The 13,060-nt window shown below is 34.4% G+C and overlaps 1 protein-coding gene across 2 annotated transcripts; it reads right to left on the reverse strand.

Moving 5' to 3' along the window:
- Window positions 1-428: 428 nt before the first annotated feature.
- Window positions 429-12,505, reverse strand: LOC143258560 (uncharacterized). 2 transcript variants are annotated; one of them, XM_076517701.1, is made up of 6 exons: window positions 12,332-12,505; window positions 10,294-10,379; window positions 5,890-6,051; window positions 5,452-5,612; window positions 4,461-4,617; window positions 429-848 (listed from the first exon to the last, which is right to left on the reverse strand). In XM_076517701.1, the coding sequence occupies exons 1-6, from the start codon at window positions 12,439-12,441 to the stop codon at window positions 784-786; spliced, it is 741 nt and encodes a 246-aa protein (XP_076373816.1). In that variant the 5' UTR covers window positions 12,442-12,505; the 3' UTR covers window positions 429-783. The 2 variants fall into 2 exon arrangements, with proteins under 2 accessions (XP_076373816.1, XP_076373817.1); XM_076517702.1 differs by lacking the exon at window positions 4,461-4,617.
- Between the last annotated feature and the right edge of the window lie 555 nt (window positions 12,506-13,060).

A 13,060-nucleotide genomic window follows, 5' to 3' on the forward strand; every position in this document is an offset into this window, starting at 1 on the left:
TCTGTTTAAGGAGAGGTAACTTATGTTTTAATCTTCCGTGAATATTATGATAATGACCATAGATTAGGATTTTGGAATACCACAATAAGATTTTAGACTGACGAAAATATGCAGTTGTTCTCTACAAAGTATTAGCAGCCTTAGAGTATTTGCCATTATTGAGAGTGACCACATATTAAAAACGAAAACTATTACTGTGATGAAACGACTGTCTTTATTTGAAAAGAATGTTGAGTTTTTTCTTAGCCATCCATGATCAAATTATTTTTTCGCAAACATTTCTTTCTAATCTCCCATGTCGCAAACTTTTAACTCGCCTGTTGATCATCACAAAATTCGCGAGAATTTTATATTATGCTTAATTATAGTGTAAGAGTCAACAATTCACCAAATTCCATGTTGATATTCAATTATCTGTTGAACAATAATTTACCAAACGTCATGTTTATTTTCTACCTATGAGTGTCAACAATGCACCAAAATTTAACTTCATCCTGTATAATCTGAGAGCCAACAATACACCAAACTTCATGTTAATATTCTGTAGTCTACAAGTTTAAACAAAATACAAAGTCTTATTTTGTAATATACATTTGTACTGTAAGTGCTTTAACAGCAGAAACTGACAATTATGTTTACCAAGAAGCGGTGTTTTAACTTATCATTCACTTGTTATTAAAAAAGTCAGAAACTATCCTATGAGAGTTTAAGGCTTACTGAAAAGGGTATTCTTTTAGCTTGTTATCTGTCTTCATTTCGCTAGTCATGTTGGCCAACTATCTTTTAACAGTGCTCCAACCATATTTCGTATCTATCTTCCAGGTCATTAATGGCTTTCTTGTAAATCGCTAAAGGAAACAAAACAGTGAGAAAATAAAATTATATGTACTTTTCTCAAACTAGAATATTTTTACTATGAGTATATATCGTTAATGATTCAACTGCATTGGTTGTAGAAGTCAAATGACTTGTTTTATGTTTACTCGAATGTAAACAACTATATGAAAACAAATTCAGCGCTCCTAATTACATCGTGTTCTATAACAAACTTAATAGTCATTTTCTCACTCTCTCCCGGTGAAACAGCGGTAAGTCTATAAAATTACAACCCTAAAATTTGGAGTTTGGTTTCCCACAGTGGACAGAGCAGGTAGCTCAGTGGTGGCTTTTTTATTCTAGAACAAATAAACGTATTCACAAGTATTAAATACAGGTGTATATTTTGCTTTTAACTGGCATGGCCTAACGTGGCCAGGTAGATAGGGCACTTGCTTCCCAATCTGAGGAGCACGAATATGAATCCCTATTACACCAAACATTCTCGCTCTTTCAACCATGTGGTTGTTATAATATTACGGTCAATTGCACTATTTGCTATTTGAAGAGTAGCCCAAGAGTTGGCAGTGGGTAGTGATGACTAGCTACCTTTCCTCTAGTCTTGCACTGCTAAATTAGGGACGGCTAGCGGAGATAGCCTTCATGCAGTTATGCGCAAAATTTAAAACAAACAAGCGTTTAATTGAAAATTAAAATACTTTAGTGTACCAGAAATAGTATGTACCTTTGATGACATACGTATATATTTTTTATTTATTTATTTAAGTACTCGTCACAATAAAAGAGGAGAAATGTGTTTACTAGTAAAGTAAAAATTAACTAGTCTGCATAATGTATTAATCTCGTAGTTTCTAGGCCTTCTTATATTAGAAGTTCCTATCATGCAAATGAACTACAACACCAATAATTCTATTTCATCAAGTTATTATTAATCGTTATTACTGTTTAAATAATTTATTTATCAAAAGCTTTAATATTTACCATATGAAACATTTTGACATACGTAAGATGAATCGTTACTTACCCTGCAACCACATAATATATGTATATCCCTTTAGGACAGAATATAAACTGCTAAAAAGTTATATTATGTTAGTGTTCCAAATGTGATAATATTTTTATTTTCTAGGTAATTTGCCTCATTTAAATTCCAACTGTATCAATTTCTTAATGTATGATGAATGGTAAAACATGGAGAAATATTTTTTTTTTTAAATGACCAATATCACCAAAATTGATATCTCATATTAAACAATACTTTAAACATTTTACATGCATTTATTCAAGAAATATTTGAAATCTTCAATATCTAGTGTGACCTCCACGGGCTGTGACACACTCCTGACACCGATTTGGCACACTTCGAATCAGTCTACCAATGCTATCTTGGGGTATGGCAGCCCACTCATCTACCAGGCTTGTCGGAGTTCCTGTACATTCTGAGGAGCGTACTGTCGTTCACTAACACGCTTCGATAACATATCCCAACAATGTTCAATCGTATTTAAATCTGGAGATCTGGCGAGCCGCTCAAAAGTCTATTTCTTCATCGTCAAGGAAGTCTGTACACAGTTTGGCGACGTGGGCTCGCGCGTTAACCTACATGAGAATGAACCCATCGCAGACAGCACCGGCAAAAGGTTTCACAATGGGTTCCTGAATTTCGTGTCTATATCGTCGTGCGTTCAGAGTACCCCTGTCGAGTATGAGTAAGTCCGTGTGGCCACCCAAGCATATGGCTGCACAGACCATTACAAAACCTCTTCCATAAGCGTCGACTTGCACAATGTTAAGGCGGAAAATCGCTCTCCTCGGCGTCTCCACACTCTCGCACGTCCATCATCACGAGACACAGTAAACCTGCTCTCATCTGTCCACAGCATGGTGGCTCATTGATGAAGTTCCCAGTCCAGGTGCTGACGAGAAAACTCCAACCTGGCTGCACGGTTTCGTGCTGTCAGAATAACGGCTTTCACAGGCCGTCTGACTCTAATGTGTCCTTCGTCCAGACGACTGCGAACTGTTTGGGTCGACACACTGGTTCCAATGGAATGCCGTTGCTAACCTGTCCTGCAGAGCGGTAGTCACAATGTTCTCTCTAGCTGTTGTGCAGCGATGACTTCCTTGACCTGGTCTCCTGCCATAAGAGTTCGTCTCCTGGTAACGTCGCCAAAGTCGATTGATGACGCTTGGTGACACAACGACGCGCTGTGCCACCTTCCTTTGGGTCTGGCCATCCTATAGCATCTGAACTGCCCTGGCCCCCTCGTTCTTTGTCAGATGGTGCCTGACTGCTCAGGTACACAAGATGAAGGTATAAATTGACAAAATGAGCCGCAAAAGATCCATGTTGGTGTTTATTTCGAGAATTAATAAGGAATGCATAGTTTCACGTAACAGCCTTATATAGGGTACCTTGAGTTGTATTCTCCTTGAGTAAGGTGAGTTTCGTTTGAGTTACTTCAAACTTTACTCACAAGCTCAAAATATACACTTGAAGACGAACGTATATGTTTTTCATGCATAAATTTAGTTATGGCAAAAATATACTGGAATATGTACTTGTTCCTTTAATTTTTTGAGCAGTATACTTTCATTCAATAGCTTGGCGCATTTGGTGATGATGAGAGTATGATATAGGCAGAAATAAACATAGATGGATGTACTACCCTCTAGATACTTGATAATGTCAATATTACAGGGGATAAATGTTAAGACCCTTATCCAAGTAAAGTCTGTTCCTGACTTAAACCTAAACTAGTCTACATTGATGAAGAGAGAATAGACCGAACGAAATGACTGGCTCTGTCATAGGTGTTTAGTTCTATCAAGTATATATAAAATGCTCTTGGGAGACAAGTCATATCTTTTTAAGGACTCTAGACATTACAAATGCCTGCAAACATGTCTTTTAGGTTCTTGGTGACCATGTTCTATACTGAAGTGAGACGTTATGAACTATAAGGTAGTAATACCGTTTCAATAAATGTATACTTAATGCACAATAATTTGCACTTCAAATCATACAAAAAAAAACGGCCCGGTATGGCCAGGTGGGTTAAGGCGTGCGACTCGTAATCTGAGGGTCGCGGGTTCGCATCCCCGTCGCACCAAACATGCTCGCCTTTTCAGCCGTGGAGGCGTTATAATGTACGGTCAATCCCACTATTCGTTGGTAAGAGAATAGCCAAAGAGTTGACGGTGGGTGGTGATGACTAGCTGTCTTACACTGCTAAATTAGGGACGGCTAGCGCAGATAGCCCTGGAGTAGCTTTGCGCGAAATTCAAAAATAAACAAACACAAAAAATCATAAATACCTCATTTGCATAAAAATTACGTTAGATATGTGGCTAACGTTATTTTCATAAGACTTTCTTTTTCCTTTTTTGTTTTTGCCTTGCAGCTAAAATATTACTAATTACGATTATAATTTAATTGTTCTGTGCAGCGTAAATGTTTTGTCTAACATGTTACTAGTAGATGAAAATTAGACATAAAAACAGATGAAACTAATTTAGCACTGGAACTGATATATATTTCAACCAAACAATTACATTAGCTCCGGATAATTGTTTTTGATCATATATTTTCTATGTACCTAAACAATATACAGAAATCTTACCTAAATAAAACCGTTCTTGGTTATAGCAGAACATTAGGTTGTCTAAAGAACTGCGGAAAACTTCCAGTTCCATCAACATCCGGGACTTTAGGTACCCGGTAAAAGTATGAACATACACGTGGAAGGCATCCGGTAAACTTCCGAATGAAAGTGATTTCTGTAATATTTTTCTTATTTGTATACAAACGGAAATCCCGAAAACTTTTAAATAGTTTTCACTAAAACTTTACATGTTTGAGAAACAAACAAGCTACTTGTACACGGATGTATATAAAAAATATTCTTACGTTAACTAAGGAATAAGTTCATTACCGCCAGTAAAGCAAAGCCTTATTAAATATGAAACTTATTAAGAGTAAACAACCTTCTCAATAAATTAGAACTCACAATTTCGTTTTACTTTGTAAATTATATCATTATCTGTGGTAAGTATTAATGTGAAAAATATAACATTTTATTATTTGACAAAGACTTAATTTATTCTTTTAAATAAGAATGGATAGAATTACTAAAGTTATGATTTGTATATACATTATACATCTAAAAAGTATAATTTAATATATGTCGGACTGAAATTTAACTAATCATTCTTGGGATAAGAGACAGACTATTTATTTCATTTCGTTTGCTCACATTTCTAACAGTCTAATTTGTACAGGATCGCTAACTTTAAAATGGACAGTTTTAAATCGTGGAGTTTTATTGTATTTTCTTATAAAGATATTTTAATATTAAGTTATTATCACATATTTTAGAATGAACTATTTTTTAGCTGCTGTTAAAAAATACAAAGTAACACCAGATACATATTTATATTATTTTACCTTGCCTTCACAATATATTTAGTTGTTTCTCAAATTTCAGAACGCAATATGCGATCGTGTCATTGAATTTCGATGTGTAGTTTTAAAGGGTGAATGATATTTTACTTATTATAAGCTCTACCAAGTAAAATCACTCACGATTTGGGAAATTAATAGAGCTTTCTTACGTTAATAGGTGTTGGAGGAATTCCTAAGTACTGCGGCACATACATCTTCACAGCAAATGCCATCTTACACCATGGATCATGTGACTTGATAAGAGGGGAATGATTAATTTGTATCAGAAGAGGTGCAACAGAATAGAATTTTCTGTTTCTTTCGTTCCATCCTAAGAAAATGTAACATTTAGACAATAATATACTATTTAACTTTTCAGCGAACTATAACTTTCAGTCAAATGTTTTTCCACCTAATATGTTTGATCTTATACATTCTGTTTTGGCTGTTCTTTAACGTTTAATTCATTAAGTAAAATTTACATTACTTAAAATATATATGTTATTTTGATTATGGGATTCAAGTTAGGTAATAAAGAACGTATTATTCATGAGAATTTTACGCAATAATTCCCACGATACTTTATAAAATAATATTTAAATCTTTACCTTTTCGATATTCCTCAAGAGATTCGTTTGCTGTTCTAATGGTTCCAATAAAATCACATGATTTCTGAAGAGGTACGGTTAAAAGCTTGGTTTTCCTATATATCCTTTCTTGGATGAAGTTGTTGTAGTCATTTATTACATGAAATTCTGGACAATCTTTACCTATTTATGACATTTAAAAAAATGATACAATACTGTTTCAACTCTTTACAATGAGGCATTTTGGAACGTAATTCTAAGATATTTAAATAAAAGAAGTATTCTAGCTATTTCTAAACATAAAACTGAGTACAATTATTACATTTGCAAAATTTATCACTTACTGCTCTAGTCTTTTTCACAAAAGATTATTTACAATCTTTTTAAAATTAATTTTTAAAGTTTTTCTTTCTCAATATACATAATTTTGTAGAATAAACAGTATGTTTCTTTATGAAATCTTAGCATTATGGCACTTTAAGAGTTAAGCTAACAGTACAGGGTTTCAGAAAGAAAAAGTTAGGGAAAGAACGTTTTTAAATACCATTAAAAACAAAAAATATTATCCTTAAAGCTTCGTTGGCCATGTCCTCCTGTGGCTCAATGATAAGTCTAAAGGGTTATAAAGCTAAAATTCTGGATGCTATCCATGAGGTGAACACAAGACAGATATCCCATCATACAACTTTGTGCTTACTTAAATAATTTGTAAATCGTATATTGCAGCTTATCCAAATAATTTGTTAAAAACGCTATAATTTTCCTTATGTTTGTTTGTTTGTTTTTGAATTTCGCCCAAAGCTACACGAGGGCTATCTGCGCTAGTCGTCCCTAATTTAGCAGTGTAAGACTAGAGGGAAGGCAGCTAGTTATCACCACCCACCGCCAACTCTTTTACCAACGAATAGTGGGATTGATTATAACTTTCCCACGGCTGAAAGGGCGAGCATGTTTGGTGCGACGGAGATTCGAACCCGTGACACTCAGATTACGAGTCGAACGTCTTAACCCACCTGGCCATGCCGGCTCTTTTCATTGTGAAATAACTATCTGACGATTCATTACAAATGGTATGCTTAAACTATGTATCCAGCATCTACGTGTTTGTGGTTTCAGAGTTTTGTGTACTACAAGTCATGAGGTTTATATCTGTATTATATCATTATGATACATATTTTGAAAATGAAACAGAAAGTAGGTGAAGAGGGGAAAGAAATTGAAACTAATTGCTTTAGAAAGGTCATCTTCTCACTTTATACAGGGCAAAATGTGTATTTTCATTAGTTATATTACAATGAATCTTATCCTTACAAAGCACATTAAACATCGTATGAGTTCAGTTTCTTATATTAGATGAACTTCCCATAACGGAAGCTTCTAGTTGTAGAGGTAAAGTCGCGTTGACAGACATCTTAGACAGATATACAATAGAAATGCTATATCCATGGGTGCCATTGGGTTGGAGCAGTGGCTCCACACTCTCGATACACCCCAACATTAAGTTGACTTGTGAAAAAGAGAAAACTAACCAAATAGCATTTCTTAACCTCAAAATCACTAGAACTGATACACAATTAAAAACAGAAATCCACAGAAAAATCACCCATACTGATTTGTACATTCCCTGGAACTCAGCACATGAAACAAAACAAAAACTCAACATATTAAGAAACCAAATCAACACAGCCACAAAACTATGTTCACCTGATAAAATTAATGATGAAATAAACAAAATAAAACAACACTTCATCAACATCAACATATTTACTCAAAAACCGTAAAAAAAATATATGCACACACCTAAACCAATAACAAACAAACAACAATAAATTCAAACATACAACAAACTAAAAAACCTTATACTGTTGCGTACAATATGTCTTCGACATCAGCAAAAAATAACCAACATTTGGAAAAAAAGTATAACAAAACACAGCATTCCAGCAAAAACCAGGTACAAAATTAAAGTCCACACTATGTAAAAACAACACTTCAACACCAACATAATTTACAAAATACAATGCAACAACTGCCACGACTTCTATATTGGAGAAACAAGCTGAAATATGGAAACTAGATTCGAAGAACACCAAAACACCTTCACACGTTTTTGAACACTGTAAATCAAATAAACACAACATAACTATAGAAAACATGTATATTAAGTAGGGGAAACAAATATAAACAAATGCAAAATTAAAGAAGCCCTACTTATATAGCAACTAAAACCAAAATTAAACCAGTATAAAGAAATACCTTTATACCTATACCAATTAATAATGTAACATCCACCTGCAACGCCCCCTACAATCATGTACCAATTTATACTCTTGTTCCTAAGACATGTGCCCCGCAACGCTCAGTTGTAAACTCTCTCTTTGTTAATCTGAAGATGACCTAGGAAGGTCGAAACGTTGTTCTCTCCTTACCATTAAAAGTGTTAATACCCATACCAGCCGTTCTGAGATACACTCTCGTATTTCATAACACCTACTACGTTCACACCTAAAATATACACTTTTTGCCACCGCTTTCATTTAACGATTTTCATGCCTGTATCTATATACTTGGCTAAATTATTAAGGAACTGTTCTATATTAATATTATTGTTTATATGAATGTAGTAGTTATTGAGTAAGTTCCCTAATAGTAACAGAGGAGGTAATGTATGATCAACAAACACGTACGAAGTGTTATCCTGCTCTATATGAGCTTTTTGAGCAACTGTTTGTCAAAACACTCATACACAACTGCTTTTGGTATCATTGCTTTTGAAACAGATCAACGTTTAGTTCAGACAATTTCTCTGTACTTGGCGTAGAGTTATTCCTCGTCACGTGCCAGATGTTACATGGCTTCAAATTGTTTAATTGTCCTGAAATGGTATGAAGCAAACGGACATTGTCAAAACAATAGGGCACCCACAGTGTACTGTATCCAGAAATATGAAACATAATTGGACTACAGAAAAAAATTGTTCCAGAAAAGTCTACTGGTAGACGCCAAAGAACTGCTGCCCTAAATGACTGTCCTTTGATCAGGTTAGTACGGGAAGATTGAAATAAGTCTTATAACCTTATAACAGAAATGAAGACATTCATTACAGAGTATCCAAATGAACAATGAATAGGTGACAAACCAAATAAAGTTATTATGAAAGAATGGTTATCTGCAAGCTGATTTTAAACACAATTCACGACCGTCACCGTATAACTTGGGCATTACAGCATGCCAACTTACAGTAAGAACACCAGCATCATGTCATATTTACAGATGAGTTCTGTATCCGTCTTGTTAAATCTGATGGTAAAATTCGTGTTCGTCGTTTCATGAAGAAACGATGAGGAAAGACGGTCTTTCTTACAGAGAACACACGGGAGGTGGTGCAGTATATGTTTTAGTAACTATTTAGCATGGTGGAAAATTTCTCATTATGTTTTGCAGGGAATCGTCAATGGCACTTAATACAGGCATCACATAGAAACGATATTTCTGCCATATGCTAGGGGAAGGTTTGGCAACAACTATATGTTACAGGATCACAATGCCGCTGCCCGCAGGAAGTATATTGTGCAAAATTATCTTGACAAGCTTGCCATGGCCAACCAAGTCTTCAGATTGTTATCTTACTGAGAAGTGTTGGGCAGAACTGAGCCGGAACCGTGCTAACCATGACCGTAAACAATCTGAATTGCAGCACATCCTAATGACAAATTAGAATGAAATCTTAGTGGATTACATCAACAAATTTCGTCAACAGAACCCATGTCACCATGACCAAAAAAGTAATGAACGTTTAATACGAATTGATAAAAAATTTACATACAATATTTATTATTATTTGTTGTTGTTTTGAATTAAGCTCAAAGCTACACAATGGGCTATCTGTGGTTTGCCCACCACGGGTATCGAAACCCGGTTTCTAGCGTTGTAAGTCCGCAGACATACCGCTGAGCCACTGGGGGGCATTGTTATTTGATAGCATATTTCGTAATTATAGATCTTTTGGTAAGGTTTTGTTGTGATAGGGGACTGCTAAAATCGTTTGTTGTTCTAATAAATCTTTCATAGAACCTGTTTCTTTGTAATTACGTTGTTGTTATTTAATATAACATGCATTTCTCAGTTTGATAGTATATTTGTATGTCATCTTAATATTCATAATATTATTTGTGCACAATATGCAAACATTTTGGTCAAGATTTTACAACTTTCATAACATCTGCTATTTTGGGACTCTGCATCGGTAGCAAGCACTTTTCTGTTGTGTTAATTTTTATAAAAAGATAATGTATACAAAACAAATATAGAAAATAATCACACCAAATTCTCCTACAATAAACTGAGTTTTAATTTTTTTATCTTCTCCCTATATAAAACTGATTGTCTTCAATAGACACAACTATTTAAAATGTTAATTATTACCTTCGCATAAAACGTCACTGACCACTTTTCTCTCTTGTGAGGCCGTGAGGAAGAAAGTTCTTGGGCGTAAGTGTTGTTCTGTAGGGCTATGGAAAATAATAAAAGACAATTAATTACTGTTTCAGAATGGTATTTTCACAATATATGACTTACTCTCACAAAACTAAAATATTGCACTAATTCATAGTATAGTTTTGATTGGTTAGAATTTCGCGTAAAGCTCAAAAATGGTTTTGCGATATCCGTCCCTAATGAGACAGTGAAATACAAGAGGGAAGGCTACTAGTCATCACCACCAACAACCAACTTTTGGGCTAGTCTTCTACTGAAAAAACAAACAAACGAATATTAGGATTTACCACCATATTATATTGTTCCCACGGCTGAGACGGTGAGTGTGTTTAGTAGGACGCTGATTCAAATTCGCAAAATGTTTTTAACTACTTGGCCTTGCCAGGTACTCAAAGTAAAGCCGACGACACTCTGTACCAAACAAGTGAAAAAGAAGTTCCTTAACATATCTTCTCTCATCAAAGTCCTCCATTGTGACAGAAGTAAGTCTACGGATTTATAACGCTAAAATCAGGTTTTAAATTCCTTTTGGTGGACACAATAGATAGTCTGACGTGGCTTTGCTGTAACTACAACACACATCCCATTATATTTCTAATCTCATATAAACTTTTTTTTTTCCCACTATGAAACAGCTATTACAAACGGGAAATTGTTCGAATGACATATCCAAGGGCCCGGCATGGCCAAGCGTGTTAAGGTGTGCGATTCGTAATCTGAGGGTCGCGGGTTCGCATCCCCGTCACGCCAAACATGCTTGCCCTCCCAGCCGTGGGGGCGTTATAATTTTACGATCAATCCCACTATTTCTTGGTAAAAGAGTAGCCCAAGAGTTGGCGGTGGGTGGTGACGACTAGCTGCCTTCCCTCTAGTCTTACACTGCTAAATTATGGACGGCAAGCGCAGATAGCCCTCAAGTAGCTTTGCGCGAAATAAAAAAACACAAACAAACAGACATATCCAAAAAATGTCATTTTATTTTATAAACTATGAAACGTTCAACTTATTTCGATTTACTTTTAAATAAATAATCACATTTCCTATATAAATGTATCTATATAAACATTTTAAGCTAGACACTGTTTCCGTCTATAATTTATAAAATTTGTCATTTAAATAAAACTAAGATTTTTACGTGAAATTCTATAGAAAATTTTTTAAGTATTTAGAAAAAATAATTAAACTCGTAATCGTTTATGTATGAAAAATTGTTTGTAGAAATTAAAATATTGAACTTTATTACTAATTTACGATGTCGATTTCGTAAGTAAAGAGTTTTTTGGTTACGTGAAAAAACAATGTTAATAGTCTATATAGATCTGTTTAGCCAACATGAAGACATTGAAATAGTATCAGAAATATCATTAAGACTTAAGAAAACCTTAAACAATACATTTACTACAGGAGAAATAGAAGTTGTGATAGTAATATCGACATCTGCTTAACATCTTTCACTGTTGTTGAATAATAAATTTGATTAATCTACTTAAAGCGCTTCAGTATCCCAGTTGCCCCCAAGTGGCTCAGCAGTAAGCATATAGACTTACGACGCTAAAAATCCGTTTCCGATACTCGTGGTTTGCAGAAAACAGATAGATTCTTTGTAACTTTGCATTTAACAACAAACGAACTAGTCCATAAATAACTTGGGATGAAACTGTGTTTTTTGTTTTGTTGTGTTTTATTAAGCACGAAGCTACACAATGAGTTATTTGCGTTCTACCTACTAAGACTATCGAAATCCGATTGTAACGTCATAAGTCACAGATTTACAGCTTAGTTTTGAACTACAAATTTAGCCGAAAATAGAGAGTTTTCAAACAATTTTCTCTTGTACCAACAGTTCTACAAGTTACTGATATGTTTAACGAAAGCGTATTGAAGTTTAACTATTATATAACACTACAAGTTGTTATTAAAAGAATTCAGCTGGTCAGAAGTATCTTTCTAAATTTGTGAATCTCACCTATCATACAGCAAATCAAACTTCGATAACTTGGCACCCACAAGTTGACAAGTAAGCATAAAAGACAGCGTTGTCATGACAACAGCTTTTTCGCTTCTATTCTTATTCATGGTATGTGTCACCGAACTGAGAATGAGAACGCAAGAGTACGGGATGAATGCTGATTTTAAATAAGGATTTCGTAAGTTTTTTCCTGTGCGCAAATATCACTGAGCAGAAAAAAAAAATCTCAACCATTGCTTCACATCCGGTAAAATTTGTTTTTATTTTATACTGCTTCAACGTTACAGTCGTGTGAGAGTTACAATACTCTGATAGTACAAGTGACGTAATAGAAATGTAAAAAAATAAAAAGAAAGTATAAATGTAGGAAAATTCTCACAACCACCCAGACATTACATAATACATCCGGATTTAAGTAAATTGATGAAACATGTCCAGTGAAATTGTATACTAAAGACAGAAGAAAGAATAACCAAGGTATGCCAACTGAAAAACTGGAAAAATAGATAGGTCTAACGTGATAAGAATAACGTGGATCTTTTTCAGTTTTCAGTTGGTGTTTAAAGCTGGTAATATACAGAAATAAAGTGGTTTGTTAAAAAACTATAAGATATGACTAAATGTTTAAAAATTATTTATATAAACGCAATTAACAAATTAAAATTATTTTAATACAGTATTATATTTTATATTCAGTTATGACGTACTAACAAATGTCCACGATTA

The sequence above is a fragment of the Tachypleus tridentatus genome, chromosome 8, assembly GCF_004210375.1.
Source record: "Tachypleus tridentatus isolate NWPU-2018 chromosome 8, ASM421037v1, whole genome shotgun sequence".
Lineage (NCBI taxonomy): Eukaryota > Metazoa > Arthropoda > Merostomata > Xiphosura > Limulidae > Tachypleus > Tachypleus tridentatus.